Source organism: Adelges cooleyi, unplaced genomic scaffold (assembly GCF_023614345.1).
Source record: "Adelges cooleyi isolate 19-005CV unplaced genomic scaffold, UGA_ACOO_1.1 ACOO_flye_CR_arks_rails_tigmint_CR_PRNA_14, whole genome shotgun sequence".
Lineage (NCBI taxonomy): Eukaryota > Metazoa > Arthropoda > Insecta > Hemiptera > Adelgidae > Adelges > Adelges cooleyi.
The window spans coordinates 677202-702822 of record NW_026095795.1 but is presented as its reverse complement, the minus strand read 5'-3'; the positions used below and the strand labels follow the sequence as shown (position 1 = coordinate 702822).

Below are 25621 nucleotides of genomic sequence, written 5' to 3'. Positions count from 1 at the left end.
CAAGGAGGGCATGCAAATAAGACCCATCTTCTGAACACAAAAGTTAAAATATACTCTTTTAATTTTTAGATATAATTCCTATTTATCATAAATATTTATTTTCATAACAGCTTTATGCTCTTAATATTACAAACCAAACAAAACAATTATTTATTAGATGATGAAAAGACAATTGATGTAAAACGATGCATTACGTTTTTGATCATGTGCCAAAACAGTTTGGAGAAAACCAAAATAAAGTTGGATCTATTTTTGTCTCGGGTATACCCAACTCGCTTTAAATTTGACTGATAGTGCTCGGTGTTCGGAGCATTAAAATTTTAGATTCTATTGCTTGTGAAGTGATATTTTACACGCAATTTTCAAGCTTTGTAAAGTGTACGATTCAATTTAAAAAAAACTTTTATCGCACAACAACACTCTAACCTAAGAAAGGTATAAGACTACACTTTTTCTTCAATGACATTCAGCTTTTTAGAAGTTTTATCGACAAATAAACAATGTACAAGGTTGTTTGGTTTTTTTCGCAAGAGACAAAATTAATATTCTATTATGTTAATGACAATTATTATTATAGCATTGTCCTTATTTTCGCAAGTGTGTGTATTTTCATGTCCTATGGTAAAAAGTAATGTTAAATAGTGATACTGATAAATAATATAAGCATGCCTGATGCCTTCTTAGCTTAATATTCTGTTTTAAGCTGTACTGACATTTTTAATCGTCCATTGAAAGATTAATTTTTCCTGATTTTACTTATCTGAACAGTGTGAAATTAGTTCTATAATAGTTTTTAGTAAAAGTTATAACTAATTGAAACTTTAAAGGTCTAATAATTTTGAGAGTGGTAAAATCAGTAAATATTATACCTTTCTATGGACAATTAAAAATGCCAGTACAGCATGAATAGGAATACGATAAAGGAATAAAGTTTTAAATGTTTTTTTTTTTAAATGATTACTCATTTATTAATATATAATTAAATACTTTTTCAATTCAACATTACCTACCTCTATTCCTATTAAATTATCTTCCTATATTCGGTTAGGTCATTCGTCATATGTATTCACTGTTATTGAACATTATAATCACTACATATAACGACAACAATAGGACTTCCATATGTGGTCTACGATCGACGCTCGTATTTCATAAAATAATAAAATAATAAAATAAAATATACATAAGTATAATTCATCATTAGACTTATCACGTTCCTTATACCGTTGTACGTATCTTCGTTTTTAAATTCAACTGTAATCACAAAGTGTGCCATACCATTTAGACCTCATAAAACTTGAAAACAAATTCCAATAATTTAGGACTTTAAAATTAGGGTGTCTCATTTCTTTTAGGTTTAACGTTCGTTATTACCACCGGCCGGGTTAAGACGGCTTAGAATTTAGAAATATTTAATATTATTTACATTTTACGTTAATTTTGGTTAAGTTTACATCCAGTAAGGTCTTCATGAATCAATTGAAAGTTCATTTGAAAAATATAATATACAAAATGTTATACTATACATTTGTTTTTTATTTTACAGTTACTTCTTCAGTATATATTGAACTTCGAGGCCAATCTGAAAAGGTATTATTTTAGAATGAAAAATTCCCTATCCGATTTACTCGATTGGTCCCTCTATATATCATAAACAAATTACCTAGTTAACAATAAAAAAAAATCACACCCATGCACTTGAAATCGGGCAAAATGAAACATCAATTTAACGCTTTTACAATTTTTAATATTGATCAGAAAACAATTATTTTTTTATGATCTAGAAAAATTATAATATAAACAATAAATTATTCTGCAGAATATTAAAAAATATATTATGCTATTTTTCTACTAAAAAATCTGCGTTGGTAAAATAATTTATTTTTTATAAAAAGCGGTATTGTTTTAAAAATATTTTTTCATATGTATATTATTATATTTTAAAATCTCGTATTCCACCATAGCAATAATAGGTTTGTAATAACTGAGGTATGTTATATTTATATGTTTGTGACTAAATTTTATTAAATTATCTGGAAAAAACAGCATCAATGGTTGTACCCTACATTGTTGTGGATTGTGTAGGATCACTGTTCATAGACAAATTGAATGTTTGGAAAAGAAATGGTTTAAGTGGCTCGGATTTTTTATTTGCAAAAATGATTTTAAAGTCACCAGCCAAAAGTTTCCATTCGATTTGGCTTAATTATTGGTTAATTATGATTACATTTAATCATTCCAACACCCTTTTTAATATGCTTATTTAGTGTTTTACTAGTTTAAAAGTAATTTTATCACTTTCGGTTTTAATAATTCTCATATACCTGTAACATCCCCGTCCCCACTATCACTATGCCCTAAGTAGTAACATGGTTTCTAAAGTTTGAATTACAACCCAAATAAATAACTTAACCCTACACTCCATGTTTTTTATTTACACCACATGATAACAGACAACATTCCAAGATAAATAGTAAAAAAGTTGACGTGCTAATTTTTTTTCTATTGAATATTAAATTAAACTCATTTGCGCTTTAAAAAAAACACGGTTTTTACTGCTCTTGACTGTCTTTACTTATAAAATAGTTTTTAATTGCATTTTTTAAATAAGGTATGCTTTCCCTAGGTTATCATTATACAAAAATTAACAAAATGAATAATAAATAAAGAATGTCGGGTAGGTTACACAAAGACGAATAAGGCAATTTTAGCCACATTATTGTCTTTACATTGATTTGTATATATATATGCAGTAACCTGCAGTGACCTAATTATGCGGGCTTCATTTCATATAATGCAAAATATTGAATATTTAAAAAGTAATTTTTTTTTTCGAAAAACGTGTAATGACCTTGTTAAGTATTCAACAAATTACATGAACGTAAATGTAATACCTTTTGGAAATTTAATATAATTTATTTGATCTTAATAGCCGCTGGAGTGCGTATGGCACGAGAGTATAAATGTTAAAAATAATCAGAAATCAAAATAGTCAATTGTGTATAATTGCTAAAAGTTGATTATTCAACTTTTGAACTTCAAGTTTCCATCTTACGGAAAATTTAATTAATTGAAATGATTTCGTTTTAGCAGGTAAAGTATTATTAATTCAACGCTATAAAAATATTAAATAGTAGCTTAAAGCATATATATTAAAAAATTATATTTTAATTAAAATACGAGTTTCCCATAGCTTATGAACGTAATTATTAATTACAACGATATTCTTTTGTATACTTCATACTATTTATTTGTTCTAAATACTAGTAAGAGTGCGCGTGAGATTATACATTTTAGAATAATGAAAAACCTAGTTAGTCGTTCTGTATAGTTTCTAAAAGTTGGTTGTAGTATTAGTATTTCAAGTATTCGTCCTGTAGAAAATTCAATTAAACGAAATGGTTTCGTTTTGGCAGGTAAAAATAATTTTAATGTTCTTAGTAATTTACTAAAAACCTAATAGTTAAACATTTTAGCTTCAATACTTAGTTGCAAAGGTATTGTTTTCAGATTAATGTTTTTATTTTTTTGTATGCTCCATGGTGTTTCTTAAGTTGCTTACTTTGGATAGTGTAAGATAAATTAATTATTATTTGGTTCCACACACCCTTTCTACATTTAATTACATATTTTCGCCTTAAAAACTAGTTTAAGTTCTACTAGGCAATATTAATTGTCATTAACCTAACTTAACCTTACTCTTAGAAATTACTAAAAATAATTTTTATCATCATTAAATCATTTTCACTTTTGTATATAACATAAATATCACATTTTTTTAAACAACATATTTTGATAACCATAAGACATGTATATCAAAACCCAATAAGTGTTTTACTCTTTTGGATTTAGGCCTGTTTTTTTGGTAAAAACGTACTTACCAATTTTTTAATACTAAATAATAATTAATATTATAGGTCTCGTATCTTCGGAAATTCGTTATAATTGTAATCAATTAAATCAATTAATAAATAATTTAATTGACAATGAATGGGCTGATAATCGGATAATTTTATTTTTGTTCTAAAGAATGGTCAAGATACGTATTTTATGAACTTTTCTACTTGGGATTAATGAATTAAAAATTTGAAGTGGTCGATTGGGAAATGGGAAATTTGTAAATGTATACATAGTATGTAAAAATGATTTAATATTAAAAAAAAAATACTTTTTTAGTAGTTTAATACATAAGCATAATTTGGAGAGGCTAGGGGAATAAGATTAGGCTAATTGATGTAGATAAAATCTTAAAACTTTGTCATATATACTAAGCCTCTTTTTTTTGCCAAAATGTATTATGACCGTAATAGGTCATAACTTCCAAATATTTTAATGAACAATAAGTAATATTAATAATGTAGTTGATGAATTAGTCACTTTGCCTGGCTTTCAAAATCCATCTTCAACTTCGTCTATTCTTGGAATAGAGTCAATATTTTAAACTATATATTAGTACATATTGATTATTCATACACAAATGTATACATTTGATACTTTCATAAAGATGACCTACTTTTTCCAACAATGTTATGAGTATATTCTTTATAGAACTAGATTATATTTAACAAAAATAAGAATTTATAGACACAATATTTTCAGGTGTTTGGCACAATAAATAATGATAAAAGCCTAAATAACATTATTGCTATAATTATAGCGGTAATATTGTTTTTGGTAGTTCTATATTATAAAATAGTAAACCGGAGAAAGACGTCATTGGCAAATCGAATACCCGGTCCAGATGGATTCTTTTTCTTGGGAATGTTACCAGTTTTACTTGGAGGACCTAAAAAAGTAATGATGAATATTTTCCAAATTTCCAGAAAGTAATTACGCTCTATTCTCGTCTATTTATTACATTGTATTATCTTTTTCGATATTCTGAATGTCTTGTAATAATAATTTGTTCGTTGTCTTTGTAATATAGTTACGAAAATACTTTATTCAAATCATGGGTTATTAATCAATTGTACATATTTTCTAAAACACCTGAGGTTGTAGAAGCAGTTCTTACCAATCCTAATCTGTTTAACAAATTTAGAGAATATAATGTGTTTAGCGAATCATTTATGGGCAATGGATTATTTTTAAACAAGAAGTTTCATGAATGGAAAAAGAACAGGTAAACTTTTCCGAGTTATTTTATATTTTTTTTTCATTATAATTATAATAAAAACAATATAGCGTCAATATGTATAACACATTCTAAAATTTAATGTAAACTATTAATACTTGAATTTTAAATTTTAGGAATTCAGTTTCTTGCAAATAATTATAATATTTCCTTCAAATTTTCTTAACATCAAATATAATTTTAATTTGTTATTAAAATGTATAGAAAAATGGTAGCGGCGGGGTTTAAATTTTCGAGGCTTAAATTGTTCGTACCAAATAAAATGTCTAGATAAAATGTGATAATAATCGGTCAAAAAAAGTGCAAAAAAATAAGGCCGGGGATTGAACTTAATTTTTTATTTATGTTGTTTATCGTGAATAGAGAACACGATTATTAATTTGATCCATTGCCATAATTTCAATTCAAAATTACATTTCAAAACAAAATTGACAATAAAATATTTAAACAACATATACCTGTGACATATTAAAGCATTATGACGCCATTATCATTAAATAATTTCAAAAATCAAAATTATAGCGAGAGAGATTTTTTTGAGTATAATTTGATTTTAGCGGGTTAAGACACGACAGCTACAACGAACGCGTGTGCAATATTTATGTTGGCTCCCCTTTAAGATGTACAAATCAAAGTAAACTATATATTGTATTTCGTTTTATGAATTTTAAAATAAAATATTATAAATATTCGTAGTAGTTATAAATTTTTTATTTCATCTTATAAATAGGTATTGGAAGAGTTATTAACAATGTTTTCTTCTGGCGATCCTTATCGACAACCTACCTATGAGGATTTACAAAAGATGCAATACTTGGAACGTGCAATCAAAGAAACTCTGAGACTACATACCGGTACTCCCGTGTTTGCCAGGAAAGTCGAAAAGGAAACAATGATTGGAGGCTATTTAATCCCTGAAGGTACGGCCGTAGACAAATTCGTTTGATAGATTGCCACACATGGTGCTTGAAATTACTAAATTAGTTAAAAAAAAAAATATCTACAGGAACAACGGGTGTTACGTTAAAATAGAAGCGAGAACGTAATCAATTATTGCAGCAGGGTTTTGGACACGAATTATTTACATACTTGGATATGGTTATTTGATTAGTTATATAATCATATGGGTTAAGGTTTTCGTTCTTTTTATAGGTTTTAGGTACATCGGATTTGGTTAACTAAAAAAAGAACTTTACCTTAAAGCATGTGCCAATTTGTTGGTGTTGTCTAGGCTTTTAAATATTTTCTATAAATTATTTAAGCGGCGGTCTATATAAATCTTTTCCTCCATTATTTAGATATCGTTTATCTGTTAGTTGGTATTTTGTGAAAAATTGTAGTAGAGAAAACTGGTTAATCTTAACTTACCATTAATTAATCAATTTGGTCAAATTCGTTACAATTTCAGCAGACATTTATTAAATATTTTAATTATCACTTATAATAAACTTTTATTCAAACAGAGACCTTTGGCTAACGGAAGTTTTCAAATTAATTTAACAATTAAATACCTTATGTTAAGTATGAAAAACATTGTTGTTATTCTCAGAGGCTTAGTTATTTGTTTCTGTATTAAAAACCATAGCAAACTTGTAACAATATTTAACAACTTAAGGATAGTTACTACTAACAAACTGTATTCTCATATTCTACAAACACCATTTGTCTTTTACATTTATATTACACCAAAACTAAATAAATTAACCTTAAACAACATAATTTTTAACGCCACCTAGTATTAGACTAAAATTTTTAAAAAACAAATACTTTTCAACCAAAAAATTTGAATTTAAATACACAGCAATGACATTTGCCATATTACAATTTCATTATTAGAAAATATTCACACATATCTCTGGTTAGATATTTCTGGTTAAATGATTTGCAGTCAATTATGTTTCTTTTAAATACTTCTTACGTTCTCTCATATAAAAATACATTTGTATTTTAATTTGTAGTGGACCACATATACTTTCACCCAACTGACACATTTTCACCTAAAACAATTTAATTATAAATTAATATTAAAATATGTTATAATGTGATATAATTTTTAAATAAAATAACAATGGATTCTAAATATTTTAGGTTTCAGTCACTATTTTTAGCGCCCAGATGCTTATGTTTTTAAAATCAACCTATGTACGCATATATTGCATGTATGTGCAATAAACTAAAGAAGACACGTACGTAAAGATGACCCTATTACACGATAAGATAATGTTTTCATGTACATTATAAATACAAAAAAAAATTTGTTTATTTAATTGAATAATACGTATATAAAAATTATAAAAAATAAAATAAATCTCAATCACAAAAAAACTACTCGCATAAAAATAATAACTTTTGTTCATCATTTTCAACTAATAATACGTATTGAAACTATATGTTTCTTTTTTTTCCAAAAAAAATTGTTTTATAATTCCATTATCTAATTAGTAGTCATATTTAGATTTTAACTACACACCATTTAAAAAAACAAAAATATGTATGATCATTTTTTAAATTTAAATTCTTTTTAAATGTAAGTAGTAGCTTAACCATTTTCCATTCCTATCAGTAAAACTTAGATATTCATGAACTGGTCTTTAACTTTCGCTTTATAATTAATGGTTTACAATTTTTGCACCCATTCGATTAAAGTGCAAATAAGATGATCTGGCCGAAGAAAGGTTTGAATCTTCGAGCTACATTACTTAATGTTTTTATTAATTACATTATTATTAATATTATACGTACCAAAAACCAGTGTGGAGGATATCCTATAGTGATACTTTTAATTCCGGTAGTCTTTAGCGCATAATTGACATAAGTTTCAGGACTAGCAACCATTAATGGATCTTTCATGAATTTGAGTAATTTGGTTTTAACCAAACATGGTGTAACACACTGGACAGTAATACCATCTTTGTTGTACTCCGAAGCCAAGTCTTTGCTGAACTTAGTAACGAATGCCTTTGGTGTAAACATTTAAATTTAATTTTAAAAATAACATTTCCTGTAAGGATTATCGTTTATATTGCCTAGGAATATTTTAATAAGTAATTTAGTCTTACTTTCGAAGCTCCGTAAACCGTGAATAACGGAAACGATACAAGTGATGATGCTGATGACACGTTTATGATGACACCCCGACGACGCTTGACCATGCCAGGCAAGACTGTCCTACACATGTTTACCACCGATACGATATTGCATTTTATAATGTTGTCGTACAATGGATCTTTTTTGTCAATTTCTAAGAAAAAAATGGGATATTCATTCATCATTCCAACGTTATTGACTAATACGCCAATATCCAAGTCGCGTAGTTCTTTTTCAATACGATCATATAAGTCAGAATTATTGTCTATGAAATCGGCTTCGATGATTTTTGTGTTCACTCTGTACTTATTTCCTGAAATTCAAGAATTTTACACACATTAATCAAACAGCAGTAACGGGGGAAAAACAAATAAACTCGGTTGTCTATCATAAAATACACTAGACCAATTTTTCTTCTTCGTTCTTCTTTAACTTCGCCTTACAATCTCAACTACATTTGGTCGACCACCCTAGTTTTACACCTCCAAAGTTCCAACAGTTTTACTGGACTTTTGAATCTCTGTAGGTGGTTCAATGGAAAAAATGTTGCTTTTGACAATAGTAAATAATTATAACTTAATAAACAGCCAAATATTACAAACTACACCGTAGACACGTTATCAAGCTTGTATAAAATATTTTGACACTCTTGTGCTCTTGTGTTTTGTCTAAATACTATAAATTTAATTTAATTTTTATACTTACTTATATCACTGGCCGTGCTCTCTAATTTGGATCTAGTTCTGCTGATAAGTACCACATCCATACCCTTACTGGCCAACTACAAAATATGAGTAAAAATATCTTAATTATTTTATAATTACTAAAATACTAAAAAATCTCAGTACGAGTATCAAATGAGTTTTGTTCAAAAACAAAAAATGACTGTTATTATGGTTTTTAAGTAAACTTTAGTGTTCGCATACTTGTTCTGCGTATTGTTTTCCAATTCCTTCGGTAGAGCCCGTTATAACTATAACAAATAATGCATATTAATTGTTTTTGATTTCACCGCGCTATTTTTTTAATGTTTCTACTTTAATATTCTACATATTGGCTAACTTAGTTCTATTCGGCTGATACAATTATCTGTAGTTAATATTCTCTCCAAATGGAAAAAGTTAAATGAAGACTAAAATACAAATGTAGACAATTTAAATAATATATAAAACATATTTTTAAATTTAGCACACATTAAAATAGTATGAAACCTGTCCAAGTATTAAATATAATATAATAACAAAAAGGGCAACAACTTATAAAAAAACTCTATTCCTATTTTTAACTTATAACGAAGTACTACCTTGACAACCGACGGATAAAAGAAAGTAAATTATTTATTTATTTATATATTATAATTAAATCCTATTAAAATATGACATTACCTGCCCATTGCCCTGTTTTCGTAAAATCAATATTTAAATGCAAGATCGGCGCAATAATTTCTTGGTATATAAATATCACTATAAATCTTGTTATTTTAAAAATTAATACACAATAGAAGAAGTTTGTTACAAATTCCATGTTGTTCGTTACTCGATTAACTCAAACTTATTACTAAAACTTAGTTGATTTAAATTTCTTCAATTATAAATATTTAATAATGTATACTGTTGCACAGAAATCTTAAAGTTCACCAAAACAATTATAACTAGTGAAGAATATCAGTAAGGTTATGGGATGCCACTCTAACGTTATTATATTAAAATAATAATTAGCGCAGATAATTACGCTGGTTATAATGCAAATGTATGAGTTATTTTATGTTGTGTGGAAATAAAAAAAAAGATATTGTACATTGTGCACATATACATTTATGTGAACAATATGTATATATATGAAGGTATGTATGAAGCTAATTACTATATATATATTATTATTTTCAGCGTAGGCGACCTCCGTAATATCATGAGAAAAATAATTTCAGAAAATTGTATCATGGCTTTATTGTATTTTTTTTTTTTTTTTTTAATACAGAACCAAATTATTGTTTTTTAAAGCCGTATAAACTTGAACCAGTTTTTTTCAACTCGTAGGTTCGCAACTCACCTTCTCCATTCTTCGCGGTCACTCGCTATTTCTTTTGATGCCCTATAGCTTCCAACTCCCGTATCTTTCCTGACTTATCCAATAAATGTATTGCAAGTCCGTCCAGGTGGTCTTTTTCCTTCGATCATGCCCTCTAGTATTGCGCTTTGCAGTTCTTCTAGATGTCTTAACGTGTGTCCCGCCATTTTTTCTTCCTAACCGAGTCTATTCATAAACGTTCCTCGCCGACCATTTCCTGTACAGCTCGGTTACTTTTTTGTTTCGTCCAGCTTATTTTTTGCATGCGTCTCCAGCACCACATCTCGAATGATTGTAATGATTTTATTTAAATTGCATTTATAGTCCATGTTTCACAGCCGCATAGTGCTATACTCAAAACATATGTTTTAATGAGTCCTTTCCTAATGTTAAGGTTCAATTTATTGGTCGTGTTTAATTTGGATTTTTTCCTGAACGCTGATTTTGCCATTCCTATGGTCTTTTGTTTTCTTGTGCCCTTCGGCTCCTTCCCATCTGCTATAATAATAATAACCTAAGTATGGGAATTCGCTTACCTGGTAAAGTTTATGGTTATCTAAATATATATCAGCAATTGTATTTTGTGGTTTTACACATCAGTATCTTTGTCTTTTTTTCATTGATTTTCATTTTAAAGGTTCTAGGCGTCTCTGTTATTTCTTTGATAGCTTTATTATTACTATATCGTCAACAAAACGTATCATAAAGGTAGTTTCGCCTCCGATTTTAATTCCAATTTGTTGTCTTACTAATTTTGTCTTCACTGTTTTAATTATTTTTTCCATGTAACATTTGAATAATGGCGGTGATAGAGTGCATCCTTGACTCACTCCTTTTTTTATCTTTGCATTACATTTCAGCTGTCCGACGTTTGTACAAGGAGGGCAGTATTTGCAGGTCTTTTTGTTCAACTCCTACTTCTTGCAGTGTATGAAACAATATATTCCATTTAACATGACCAAACGCCTTTTCTAAATCTAGGAACGCCGTGTCTGTGAAAGGGGAAAGGGTTTAGGATATTTTTTTGGTTTGTTATTTTAAGTTGAAAAATTTGTGAATTTTTTCGGGTGTTTTTCTCGATTTTGACGGGGATGGGGTGACTTTTTAAAATTTTTTGCCTAATAAAGTACCTTTCAAGTATGATTTTATTAATATATTTTTTTCAATTCAACATTACCTATTTCTATTCCTGTTACATTATCTTCCTCTAATGGGTTAGGACGTTAGGTTATTCATCATATATATTGACTGTTATTGAATATTACAATCACTACATATACATGTGGTTTACGATCAACGCTCGTCTTTCATAAAATAACTAAATAATAAAAATAAAATGATCATAAGTATAATTCATCATTGACTTATCACGTTCCTTATCCTCGTTTTAAAATTCAACTGTAATCACAAAATGTGCCATAACATTTAGACCTCAATAAAACTTGAAAACAAATTCCAATCATTTAGGATTTTAAAATAAGAATGCCTCAATAACGTTCGTTATTCTCACCGCCAAGGGCTTAGGGGCAAATCTGAAAACGTAGAATTTTAGAATGATAAATTAATTGATTTTTTGACACAGTATATTTTTTTGCTTACTGGACATATTTATTCGATTGGTCTCTCTATATATCATAAAAATACTAGCTATTTAATATAAATTTAAAAAAATCACACCTTTGCACACTTGAAATCGAGCAAAATAAAACACCAATTTGACACTTTTCCAATTTTCAATATTGACCTGAAAAAAATGATTTTGTTGTGTTGTGGAAAAATTATAATAAAAAAAAAATTAATTCTGTAGAATATTAAAAAATGTATGCTATTTTTTTACTAAAAAAACTGGGTGGGTAACGGGTGAAAACATTAGAATGTAGGCCTGATCTTCTAAAAGACAAATAAATAGACATAATAGAAGTGGGTTCCTGTTTATTAAAATGGCATATGTTGTTGGGCTGAATACAAAAAATGTTATGTCACTGTTTTGCGAAACGCTTTCACCTTCAGTTTGAGATGAGAGATTTTAGTATTATTCTCTTAAATCAAAAAACATGTAAAATAACTAAATTTTTCATTAAAAATGATCATAACTAGTTAAAAAAACAAATTTAAATAAATAACCACCAAGCTACAATAACGCTTTCACTTTCAGTTTGATATCAGATATGAGAGTTAAGTGATAAGAGATAAATCTCTGAGGACATAAGGGATTGGAGATAAATGATATGAGATATTATATCTATGATTATGTGTTTGGTCGTGGAACGAAAAAAAGAAATAAGTTTTTTATCAAAATAACTATTATAGGTGTAGTCGCAAATTCAGGTGTAATACACTCAAAACATTTTAGTTTTAAATCGGTTGGTAAGACGATAGAAAGAGGTAGAAAAGAATTTTTAAGATTTTTATTGTCATAAGACATATTAGCATATAAGTAGCATCCGAAATATCATTGGTAAGTATTTCATTGAGTTTCGACTGTCATAAGGTAATGGCATGCATTATGTCATTATTCGAAAATTTCACCAAAGAAGAAACCAGTGAAGGATTGGGTTAAATGGCCTAAAGTAAACGACTTAGAAGGCTTGTCGTTTTTCCGTTTTGAAATGTTTAGTGCAGCGAAATGTTTAGAATCTTTATATTTTTCAATATACACAGAGACCATTGTCTAATGGAAGTATTCAAATTAATTTTACACTTAGATACCCGAAGTTAAAGATTCAATTACTTGTTACTATATTTAAAACTCCCCCAAAAAGCCATACCACAATATTTAACAATGTAAGAACATTACAACTCACAAACTATACTCTCATATGCTACATACACTATTTGTTATACATATTTCAAAAAAGTTACATAGTTTTCACATTTATATTAGATCTAAACTAAATAAATTAAACGTACACGACATAACTTACACCACTTAGTATTGGTCTAAGACTTTAGAAAAAAAAAATGTATTTCAACCAGAACATTTGAATTTAAACACCCAATATCATAGGTATATTTATAATAATTAAATATAAAAAGTTTATTAAAAAATTAAACGTAATATTATGCAGTAAAAAATATTAAATAATAGCTTATAGTATATATATTACAACATTAATAATATGCATAATTTATATTTTAACTAAATTACGATTTTCACGTGGATTATGAACGTATATATTAAAAATACCTATTCAAAACTTGATATTATTTCTTTGTTCTGAATACTAGTAGAAATTCGTATGACATTAGATTATACATTTTAGAATAATTATAAACGGAGCCAGTCATTATGTATAATAGATATTGCTATTGCCAGCTGCATTAGTAGTTACCTAACGTTTTAGTTTGCATTGCTAATGAAGTCATTTATATTATAATATGTTTGATATAAAATAAGTAAAAAATTACATACAAGAACATTTTGCAAAATATTGTATGCTTAAAAATTAGTTTTTTCAGTGATTAAGGTGTAATGACCTAATTGAATTACAAAATAAAGAATATCGGGTAAGACGAATAGGTACTACAATTATTTTGACCACATAATTATCTTTACAATGATTTGTATCTATACACGGAGTTATGCTTCGACCTACTAGACCCTAACCCAATTGTTCTGGCTTTATTTTATATAATGCAAAATAGTGAATAATTAAAAATTATTGTTTTCAGTAAAACAGTATAATACAGTTGTTGAATAGTCAGTCGTAGCTACCAGTATTGATATTTAACACATTTAACACCTATTCGAAATTTAGTATTTTTTATTTGTTCTGAACTTAATAATGCAATTCAATGAAATGGTTTCGTCTAGGCAGGTAAGAAAACGTATTAACTAAATATTAAAATTACTACGACTAGGGGCTTAAGTGAAAATAATCCACGTTCATTTTTATTGTTAAATAATACACTATAATAATTACACTATCTTTTTCGGATCACCCTATATTGACAATTATTCAATATCTTAAATTCAAATGTTTCTAATAAAATTCGTAAAAAAAAATCTGTTTTTCTTTTTTTTATCTCTTAAACTGTTTTTCACTGCACTGTCTTTATAATAGAAATAAGAATAATTCGAAAAAACCAACTTATCATAGAGATATACAATAAAGAAAAAAACAATATTTAGTTATTGATATATATTAACATTTTAGCTTCAGTTCAGGGCTGAGTAGGTATGGTTTTTACATTGATGTTTTTAATTATTTTTTCATATTTGTGTCTGCACCCATTTAGGTATCACCTAAATCGCTTAACTTGTATAGTGTTACAATAATAATCGTCATTATCCTAGCCTAACCTAACCCAAAACGTATCTACCTTATTACTCATTTTTTTATGATCATTAAATCATTTTTAGATATGTATATATTATTTCCCAATCGTTCACTAAAAATGTTCCATTGATTATTCGCTAACCGAAGAGTTCATAAAATACATATCGTTACCATTAAATAAAAAAAAAAACAAATTATACGATTACCAACCCATTTTTTTTTTTAAAGTGAAGTATACAATTATTTATACTTCATACGTTTCGCATCGAAGCGTTTGTTTAAAATTATTTTAATTAAATGCAGTTGTAATAATTTCAGAAGAAGCGTGACCTCGTTTCCACTATGTCTCAACCACAATGTGCCAGTCTTTTATTTTACAAATTAACAGTTTACTTTAATGTATTATTTAGTCTTAAAAAGGTTCTTGCCAACAATTACCAAACGGTAGGCCGAAACTTAAAAGCCTAAAACATTTATTGGGTTTTAAAAAGCCAGTTTAATATCGTTCTTCATTGTATATATGGCTGAACAAATGTAAGACTAGTATTTCTAAAGGTTGCTTCCACATTGTAGGTAATGCCAATATTCGCTTTATCTTGTTTACTGTGGTAGACTGCATTGTGTTTCAGCGTGAAAGGTAAGTAATAAGTGATTGGACATCTGGGAGACCCCAAATAAGCCCCCCCCCCCCCGATTTCATTTTTTCAACAATTGAAAGTTTTGACAGTTAAGTAAAAAACTATCGAGATAACATTACACTGTTATTATTATAGCATTAAGAATAATTTGAAAAAAACAACTAAGCACAGAGATATAAAATATAGAATACACAATTATTATTAGCTATTGTGTATTTTGTAAAATTGTAAAATAAAATACTATTAGTTAACCATTTTAGCTTTAATGCAAGGCTGGGAAGGTATTATATCTAAAAATTGGAATAATCTTACCAAATGGTAGCCTAAAATTTAAAAGACTAAAGCACGTATTGGGTTTTAATGGCATACGACTATTAGGTATAATATCTGTTAAAAAATATTACCCACCGATAGGTAAGTCTATTATTGTTTGAGTATTATTTTACTAATAATTATTGTAGATAGAAACTTAAAATTTGGCAAATGGATTATGACCGACTTAGGTCATAATTACCAAATATTCTTAAAAGCAATTGGTCATATTTGAAATGTAATTTATTTACAAGACAATATGCCCTTATTTTTGAAAACCATTTCAACTTCACAATATTATCTTTTGGTTATAGCACTAAATTATTTGTAACGAAAATATTACCATGATAAGTAAAACTACTAATTAATGGACACGGTATTTTCAGGTGTTGGTCATAATAAACGATACAAGCCTAAAAAAAATGGCCTTTGAACCTCATAAAAAGATACGATCTCTCGTTATGCAAGAGTTGAAAAAAATAAAACACTCAAGAGTGAGTTTTACTATCAATATATATATATATAAATATATATATATATAACAATATATTTCAACTTCACCTATCCATGGAAATGAGTCAATATTAGCTATTGTTATTAAAGATGGTCTGATTTTTTTTCAATTATATTATATTTACATATAATTATTTAATTATATCACTAAATTATATTTAACATAAATAATACTTTATGGACACAATATTTTCAGGTGTCATGCATGGTAAAAGATTTAAGCCAAATAAATAGTATCGTTATACTTATAGCGGTAATATTATTTTTAGTAGTCCTATATTTTAAAATAGTAAACCGGAGAAAGACAACATTGGCAAATCGAATACCAGGTCCAGATGGATTATTTTTCTTGGGACTGTTACCTGATTTATTACTTCGAGGACCTAAAAAACTGTGGATAAATTTATTAGAAATTAGCAGAAAGTAATTGTGCTGTATTCACGTCTGTTTAATACATTTTATTATATATTTGTGTTCTTAAAATCTAGTTATTTAAGAGCAACAATAATTTGTCCGTTGTCTTTGTAATACAGATACGAGAATACCTTATTCAAAGGATGGATTTTAAATCACTTATGCATATTTTCTAAAAATCCTGAAGTTGTACAAGCGGTTCTTACCAATCCTAATCTGTTCAAAAAACCTAAAGAATATAATGTGTTAAACGAATCAATTATGGGCGATGGAATATCTTCGAGCAAGATATTTCATGAATGGAAAATGAACAGGTAAACTTTTATATTTGTTTATCATTACAATTATAGAAAAACTTAACAGGAAAACATAGCGTCAATGTGTATAATAAATTGAAAAATGTAATGGAAACTATTAAAACTTAACATTGAAATGCTAGGAATTCAATTTGTATAATCAATTATTATAATGTCACATTTGAAGTTGCCTACTATCAAATATCATATAAATTTGATTTGATACTTATAGAAAATTGGTAGCTTCGGGTTTTAAATTTTCGATGCTTAAATCGTTCGTACCAATATTTTACGAGGAAGCAAAATTCTTAAGCCAGGTGTTGTACGAGAAACAGGAAATCAGTACAAATGAATGTGAAATAAGCTGGGCAATCGGTATGGCGACTTTGGAGATGATCGGAAGAACCGCTTTGGGTGTCAAATTGAATGCACAGAAAAACGCCAAACACGTATTTGTGGAGAATTTACATGTCATACTAAAGGTATATTTTCCATGTCGAATGACGTCAATAATGAATTATCTATATTCCAGGGCATACTTTATAACTCAAAAGTACTTTACCGATGATGTTTTTGAGCTGGCATGTCAGCCTCTTGTAATGGAAGATTTGTTTTAGGTTTGGGAATACCGAATGACACACCCGTGGTTTATGAACAAGAGTCTGTTCCAGTTGTCGGCGTTTAAACGTAAACAAGACATTAGTCAAAGTAAAATTTACAACTTTATTGAAGATTTAGTTAAGAGAATAAATACAGAATTGAAAAATAATAAAAACAGTCGAGGAGAACATAACGAAGGGTGTGTGGGCTTCAAATCTAAATCTTTTATTTTAGATAATGCTCGAGAATGAACATCAGATGACATTTAACCAATTACGGGATGAAATAATTACTGTTATGATTGGTACACATGTTTTTTTAAAAATGTTTTTTGAATAGAATTGGCGGCATGTGTATTTTATTTAATATGTGTACATAGAGAGTTGTAATTTTAGAGTTATATCTTTTAAAAATTGGTTTTAGGAGGTCAGGACACGACACCTATGACGAACGCGTGCTCAACATTTATGTTGGCTCATCATCAGGATGTACAAAATAAAGTAAACTCTAATTCGTATTCAGTTTTATTAATTGAAAAATTACACATTATAGATATTCTTGGTGAGGAAAAAGTGATATATTTTTTATTTCTGCTATTAATAGGTGTTGGAAGAGTTATTGACAATATTTTCTACTGGCGATCCGGATCGACAACCTACCTATGAGGATTTACAAAAGATGCAATACTCGGAACGTGTAATCAAAGAAACTCTGAGACATTTTCCCCTTTTTCCCTTGTTTGGCAGAGACGTTGAAAAAGAAACAATGATTGGAGACTTTTTAATCCCTGCAGGTACGGCCGTAGGCAAATTTGTTTGATAGATTGCCACATTTGGTGCTTGAAATTACTAAGTCAAGTTATTTTAAACAATATCTACAGGGTCAACGTTCGTAATTTTCCCTACTCTGTTACACTTGAATGCGGACATTTACCCGGAACCAGAGAAGTTCAACCCGGACAACTTCTTGCCCGAAGCATGTGAAAGCCGGCATCCGTATTCGTTTGTTCCTTTTAGTGCTGGTTACATGAATTGCCCTGGTATCAAATATGCAATGCTTCAAATGCAAATTGTCATCTCAACACTGGTCCGGTCTTATCGTTTTCATCCGTCGGATAAGTGTTTTAAACCTGAAAATCTTCGTGTAATGTATTCGACGACATTAAAGTTTGTCGACAGGTGTTACGTTAAAACAGATGCCAGAACGTAATCAATTATTGAAGCAAGGTTTCGAACCAGAATTATTCACATTTTTGGATAGGATTATTCGGATATTATGTAATCATATTAATTAGGGTTTCGATATTTTTAAATTTTAGGTATATCGGTTTTGGTTATTATTTTATTATACCAATTTGTTGGTGTTGTCTTTCTTAATATTTTCTATAATCTTTTTAAGCTGTCTAAATACATTTTTCTCGGTTTTTTTAGACATCATTTATGTGTTAGTTTATTATATTCTTTATATCAATGTCTTTGTTTAAAATTGTAGTAATTTTTTGGCCAAAATGATATAGTATTGTGTACTAATATAGTTGATATAAATTACTACTAATAGTATAAAGAATATTTTATGAAAAAGTTAAAATACATAAATGATACATATATCCGTGTAAATTTATAATACACAAATTATTGTATGCACACATTTTTATTATGAACCTCCCCCTAGAGGTGGTGCAAGTTTTTTTGGTTTTTTAGCTATGTGTTCATTCCGCTCTAATAAGAAATAACTATATTATATGATCTAATTTATTTTAATCACATTATTCATAGCAACATCTTATGCTATTGTAATCATTCCAGTTTTTACTCCCTGGCTTTATAATACTTATTCAACCAACGAATAAATGCATTTTTACACAGTCTTATAATAAAAAATTATAGGTATGTTTTTTAAAAGTATCAGCAAAAGTCCCTATATCATCTTTTTAAATTCTTAAAACAGTTGTCTTTAGATTATTTTAGCGTTCAACATTTTGTGTTCTTAGACCGTTTTTATGAGTAGTAATCAAAAATCAAAAAAATTGTCTGAACATTTATTTTTACTAACTATTTAATGTTAATTTTTTATATTATATGTATGTATATATATTTTTTTTTTGAGCTGCTGTTGATATAGCTTGAACTAAATTAGATACTTATTAATATTGATATTTTGGTTTTTTTGTGGTGTGATTTCAGACATAGGGCATTATTAAAACATAAAAATAAAATATTAATTTCAAATCATTTTATTGCATTTTAACATTTTGAAGCATGGTGGTATAAGTAATATACCACTTTTTCAAAAAATAGCCTACTCTCGCACAGTGGTATATATTTATTACCACCTTCATAATCATGTTCAGAGAAAATCAGAGATAAAAATGCTGTGCTTCAAAGGGTTAAAATTTATATTGAAAATCGTCATTTAATTTACTATTTTATTATTTATAGAAGTATAATATAAGTATTCGCTCCACCTTAAAAAAGTATAGTAAATCTATAGATTTTGCTATATTTTTTTAAATTGATACTACATAATGAAAAATAAAATTGTTTTAAAATTTTTGATTATTATCATTTAGTAGGATGAATTGTTGGTTAGCCATCTAAAAATATATCAATATATGGATTTATACCTTTCATGGTTTACTTAAAAAAGTATTAATGTATATATCAATTTATCTATTATGTATAAAATATGTCTGGATAAGTATCAAATAATTTAGGTATTTTATGCACTGAATATTATTATTATTATTATCATTTTGTACTCTGACCGTTTTTATAATCACCGCCGGACACTCGAATAATCAAAAATATTTGCTACAAATTATTTCAGACATTTCATTCATGTTTTGTACTCTTGAGTTCCCAAGTAACCGTGACACAAACATATCATTCTTCCACACTTTTAAACTTCTAATAACCAACAAACGTCAGACCTTAAGTATCAAAGTACCTTTAGCATTAAAGGTCCAGATCCAAAAACTAAAAGATTTGCATCGAGACATTTCATTTAACCTCTCTTTGGACATTTTTATAAGCTCTGCCAAATAGTCGATCAATAATAATGTATTTATCACTCTTCACTTCTTTCCCTTTTAAGTTTTAATATAAACTAGACATTTCATTCATGTGATTTACTCTTGAATTCTTAAACACTTATGAACTTCTGTTAAACCACCAGACCTTTAATATACATGTTTAATGCATTATGCTGTTGGTTACATTCTAAACGTACAGTACGTCATTACCGAATAATGGCATAGACGGTGATTTCTGAACAAATAAGGATTTTAATTCAACCAATATCTAGACATACAACGTATACGTTTGAAAAAGTTTTGTTGCACATAGGAACACCATATCAGACATATACAGACTGACCTCTAAACATTTCTTTCTATTTTTAACCATAGCTATTACCAAGCCCGTGAAGTAAACAACACCTCAAACAATTCAAATTAAAAAAAAAAAAAAAATTGTCCTTTAAGCAAGTAGCACACTCGCTTTAGTAGTAGGACGTTTCTGATCTGACAGATAGCTAGACTTGCACTACAGTTAACCGGTACTTAGCTTGCAAAACACTTTTTCGAAACTAAGTATGAACTATGATTACTAGATAAAGGTACGATGAATTATAACGGTATACTTTAAAACGTAGTGAGCTGACTCGACACCGTGGCCGGGCACCCCCCTCGGAACTGCTGTGTACAGACATATAACATACTACGTTTAAGCAAATTTTGTTTCACAAAGGTAAACCTTAACAGACATTTAGCTGACCGTCCTCTAGACATTTTTATCTGTTTTCAACTCATAAAATTAAGCGGGATGACACCGGCCTATATTGATGACGTGGTCTATAATATAACAACTTTTACCAAAGACAATTTCCATTGTACACTTTTTGCCAATGGCCAGCTTCTTATCAAGCCTCTTTAACTTTTTAAAATTTTAATTTAAACTTGATTTTAAACCTGTTACCTCCTCATAGACTGTAGCCTACACAGTATGATATATATTAGTTCAACAAAAAATATCAATTTTTGAATTTAAACAATGACGCAATAAACTAAATAAAATAATTGCAATTTTTCCAACCGATTATTATCAAATTTTTTCTACACAATTAAATAAATTTGACTAATCGTAGATATTATGTTAATTAATAAATACAAAAATAACACATTAACTTCATTATTAATATAAAAAGTATGAACTCAGTCTTAACATTTTGAAAGACCTCTTATGATACACATGCCACCAATTCTCTCTTAATATAATGTTTAAAAAAAACGTACCAACTATAGTAGTTATTATTTCATCCCGTATTTGCTTAAATGTCATCTGATGTTCATTCTCGAGCATTATCACAATAAAAGATTTACATGTAACCCTCGAACACTCTTCGTTATGTTCTCTTTGACTGTTTATATTATTTTTCAATTCTGTTTTTTTTCTCTGGACTAAATCTTCGATGAAATTGTAAATTTTGTTTAGGCTAATGTCATGTTTACGTTTATACGTCGACAAATGAAAAAGACTTCTGTTCATAAACCACGGGTGTGTTATTCGGTATACAGTAACCTACAAAAACAAATTTTCATTACAAAGAGCTGACATGCTAGTTCAAAAACATCATTGCATAAGTAGTTTTAAGTTACAAAGAATGACTAGTTATATTGATACCCGGCGTTGCCCGGAAATAAACTGTGATTGTTTAACTCCTTTTGGGTGTAACTCGCTGTGGAAGCAATGTCTTTTTCAGTGTAAATCACCCAAAATAACGTTTAAAATAAAGCGTTATCTAACAAATTCGAAAGTACCAGCGTAGATTGAATGAATTGACATTTCACGGACATAATTTGTAGAAGATAGGAAGTTGTCGCCATTCGAATTGTAAGACATATGAGCGAAGTCATTCCAATGAACAGCTCCATGCGAAGCAATTGTATTTTGTACCTTCTAGCACCTTTCTTGATCCTTAAATAAATGATACGAAATTGATCGAAAAAGGCAGGCACCATCTCCCATGATAGAAACAACTATTTGAGGTGTCAATAGGCCGTTTACAATAATCTCTTCAATCGACATTTTAAAATATTTTTACAAATCTAATTGCCAATAAAAAAAAATCAGCTTTAATTTTTCGTACCCTATTTGTACACTAATTACAGTTTCCCGGTATTGGGTAATGGTGTTTATGGTACTGTAGTAAAAATTTGATTTGAAACAAGTAACTATACATCAAAATGACCACTATTAATATTTCTAGTTGGGCGCAGTTTTTTACGGGGAAAATTTCGCGTTTCCGAATTTCGCATAAAGATTTAGGTTGTAATAATTTAAGTTAGATATGGACACAGTATTAAACAATGGCCACGTGATAGAACAGCTAGAGAAAAGACAATTTTAATTTTATTTTTGCCCATTTCAACCCCTTAAAATTAAAATTATTCAAAATCCTTTCTTATTGCACGCCTAGACTATACTACAAACATACCCTGTATGTTTAAGTTATGCGTAGTCAGTCAGTCAGGACTTCATATTTTATTTATATATCCATGTATACAGATTCGTTTAAATAGCACGCCCGGATTAAGAGGGGCTCTACGAAAATAATTTAAATGATCCATTTGTATGTATTGTGCAACATGGCGACTTTTAAAAAAGTATCGGTAAATTGCATCCGACCTGGTTTACAGTAATGACGTTAAGAAACAATAAAAGTATACCTTTCCGATGAACTTTAAATTCTCCACTAATACGTGTTTGTCGTTTTTCTGTGCATTCAATTTTACACCCAAAGCGGTTCTTCCGATCATCTCTAAAGTCGCCATACCGATTGCAGAGCTTATTTCACATTCATTTGAATTGATTTCCCTTTTTGTGTACAATACTTTGCCCAAGCATTTTGCTTCCTCGTAAAATTTCGGTATGAACGATTTCAGCATCGAAAATTGAAACCCCGAAGCTACCAATTTTCTACAAGTATCGACACAAATTGAAAATTATATTAATTAATAATAGGTAGGTAATTTCGAAAAGGTAACATTGAATAATTGGCGATAAAAACTGATTTCCCAGCATTTTAAATTAAATTATTAATAGTTTCCATTATATTTTTGAATGCGTTATACAAATTGATGCTTTATTATTGTTTTACGAATTTTGATGTCTTGTTTTACTATAGCTGTTCTGATGATAAATAAATACAAGATCACACTAAAAAAATTCACCTGTTATTTTTCCATTCATCAAACACCCTGATTGAAAATAATCCATTGCCCCCATTTGAGTCGTTAGCCATTTTATACAGTTTAGCTTTGTTGAACATATTAGGATTGGTAAAAACCGCTTCTATTTCTTCGGGGTTTCCAGGAAATACGAATAATTGATCTAAAATCCAGGCTTTCTTTAAAGTATTCTCTTATCTAATTCACAAAGACAACAAAACTAATTATTGTTATTTGTTGCACTCAAATTACTAGAAATTGAGAATATCCAAAAATAAAATAAAATGTAATAGATAAAAGAGAAAAGAGCGTAATTACTTTCTGGAAACTTTTAATATATTCTTCAATAATTTTTCAGGTCCTTCAAGTAAAGTAGATAGCGCAAAAAATAATCCATCTGGACCTGGTATTCGTTTTGCCAATGATATCTTTCTCCGGTTTACAATTTTATAATACACAACTACTAAAAATAATATTACCGCTATAAGTATAACGATAATGTTATTCAGACTTGTGTCATTTATTATGCCCGACACCTGAAAATATTGTGTCTACAGTTTATTTATTATTATTATTTATCACGGTATTAATTTTGTTAAATATAATTTGGTGCTTTAACTGAAAGATTTTATGTACACATAACGTTGTTAAAAAAAACAGGTCATCTTTATGAAAATATTACTTGTGTACATTTGTTGTAGGAATAATCAATTTCGGTCATAATTCTTTTGGCAAAAAAACGGTATAGTTCATTAAACATTTCGATTGGTCAATTGGGAAATGGGAAATTCATAATATGTACATGTGTAAAAATGATCAAATAATCAGAATGAATTGTTTTTTTTCAAATTTAAATCAAAACAAGTATCAATCAAATCGAAAATTACACTTTACAAAGTAATTATCAGACCAGTTCTTTTATATGCTTGTGAAACATGGCCAACGACCACAGGAGATGAAGACAAAATAGCAATCTTTGAAAGACGAATATTACGAAGAATATAATATGGGCTAAAAAGAAATAATATCACGCAACAATATGAAAATAGATGCAACATAAAATTACAACAGCATATATAAGAATCGCATGGGCTGGCCACGTATGGAGGTCAAATAGCCTAATGAAAGCGGTATTAAAATGGAAACCCCTTGGGAAAAGACCACTAGGCAGACCAAAGCAAAGATGGATAGACAAAGTAAAAAAGAAATTGGAATACAATATATGGAAGCAGTAGCACGGGATAGAGACAGGTGGAAGCTAATTTGTGTTGCGGTAATGGGCCTCAATGGCCTCGAGTGGTGTAAGTTATGTCGTGTACGGTTAATTTTTTAGTTGAGTTCTAATACAAATGTGAAAAACTATGTAACTTTTTTAAAATATGTATAACAAATAGTGTATGAAGCATATGAGAGTATAGTTTGTGAGTTGTAATGTTCTTACATTGTTAAATATTGTTACAACTGTGGTATGGCTTTTTGGGAGAGTTTCAAATATAGTAACAAGTAATTCAATCTTTAACTTCAGGTATCCAAGTGTAAAATTAATGTGAATACTTCCATTAGAAGTTATACACAACGATTAAACTCGGTTTTTCATTATTCTAAAATTTACAATCTCATTTCATACGAATCCCTACTAGTATTCAGAACAAAAAAATAATATTAAGTTTTGGATAGGTATTTTTAACATATACGTTCATAAGCTATGTGAAAATCGTAATTTAGTTAAAATATAATGTATGCATATTATTAATGTTGTAATATACAGGGTGATCCACTTATCGTGAACCACTCAATATCTCATAGGGTTTAATAAAATATTTAATATTTTCTCTTATTAATTATAATTATTGTTACTTTATCATATATTATTATTATTTAGTGTCATATAAAATTTTAAAAATGCATGCATTTTTTATTTATATTCTTCCTTAGATTTAACTACCACATACATAATGTCATCATCGGGCGTTATATGTATGCCTATAATGAGCTGTTTGTACTTGAAGTATGTAGACAAAAATAATATTTATGAAACACATCTTTTCTTTGTG

The 25621-nt window shown here is 28.5% G+C and overlaps 2 protein-coding genes and 1 long non-coding RNA gene across 13 annotated transcripts in view; 2 read left to right on the top strand and 1 right to left on the bottom strand.

Moving 5' to 3' along the window:
- LOC126847981 (very-long-chain 3-oxoacyl-CoA reductase-like) overlaps positions 1-9757 on the bottom strand; it is an 86565-nt gene extending 76808 nt beyond the window's left edge. For 2 of the 4 annotated variants that reach the window (XM_050588459.1, XM_050588458.1), the window contains exon 1: positions 9607-9757. In XM_050588459.1, coding sequence (XP_050444416.1) covers positions 9607-9745 — 139 coding nt within the window. In that variant the 5' untranslated portion in view covers positions 9746-9757. Of the gene's footprint in view, positions 1-6984; positions 7132-7876; positions 8093-8193; positions 8535-8926; positions 9003-9147; positions 9195-9606 lie in introns of those variants that run through there. The other 2 variants (XM_050588461.1, XM_050588460.1) reach the window with 2 other exon arrangements.
- Positions 1-18754, top strand: part of LOC126847961 (cytochrome P450 4c21-like) — a 127158-nt gene extending 108404 nt beyond the window's left edge. For 4 of the 7 annotated variants that reach the window (XM_050588412.1, XM_050588411.1, XM_050588414.1 and 1 more), the window contains 8 exons: positions 15905-16012; positions 16228-16454; positions 16565-16759; positions 16974-17223; positions 17359-17449; positions 17765-17841; positions 17945-18134; positions 18222-18754. In XM_050588412.1, coding sequence (XP_050444369.1) covers positions 15905-16012; positions 16228-16454; positions 16565-16759; positions 16974-17223; positions 17359-17449; positions 17765-17841; positions 17945-18134; positions 18222-18550 — 1467 coding nt within the window. In that variant the 3' untranslated portion in view covers positions 18551-18754. Of the gene's footprint in view, positions 1-13739; positions 14107-15904; positions 16013-16227; positions 16455-16564; positions 16760-16973; positions 17224-17358; positions 17450-17764; positions 17842-17944; positions 18135-18221 lie in introns of those variants that run through there. The other 3 variants (XM_050588416.1, XM_050588415.1, XM_050588413.1) reach the window with 3 other exon arrangements.
- Positions 3279-5042, top strand: LOC126847990 (uncharacterized). 2 transcript variants are annotated; one of them, XR_007687183.1, is made up of 3 exons: positions 3279-3416; positions 4679-4794; positions 4928-5042. It is a non-coding gene; the product is annotated as an uncharacterized LOC126847990 (long non-coding RNA). The 2 variants fall into 2 exon arrangements; XR_007687182.1 differs by having other exon boundaries at positions 4679-4826.
- Positions 18755-25621: the final 6867 nt, after the last annotated feature.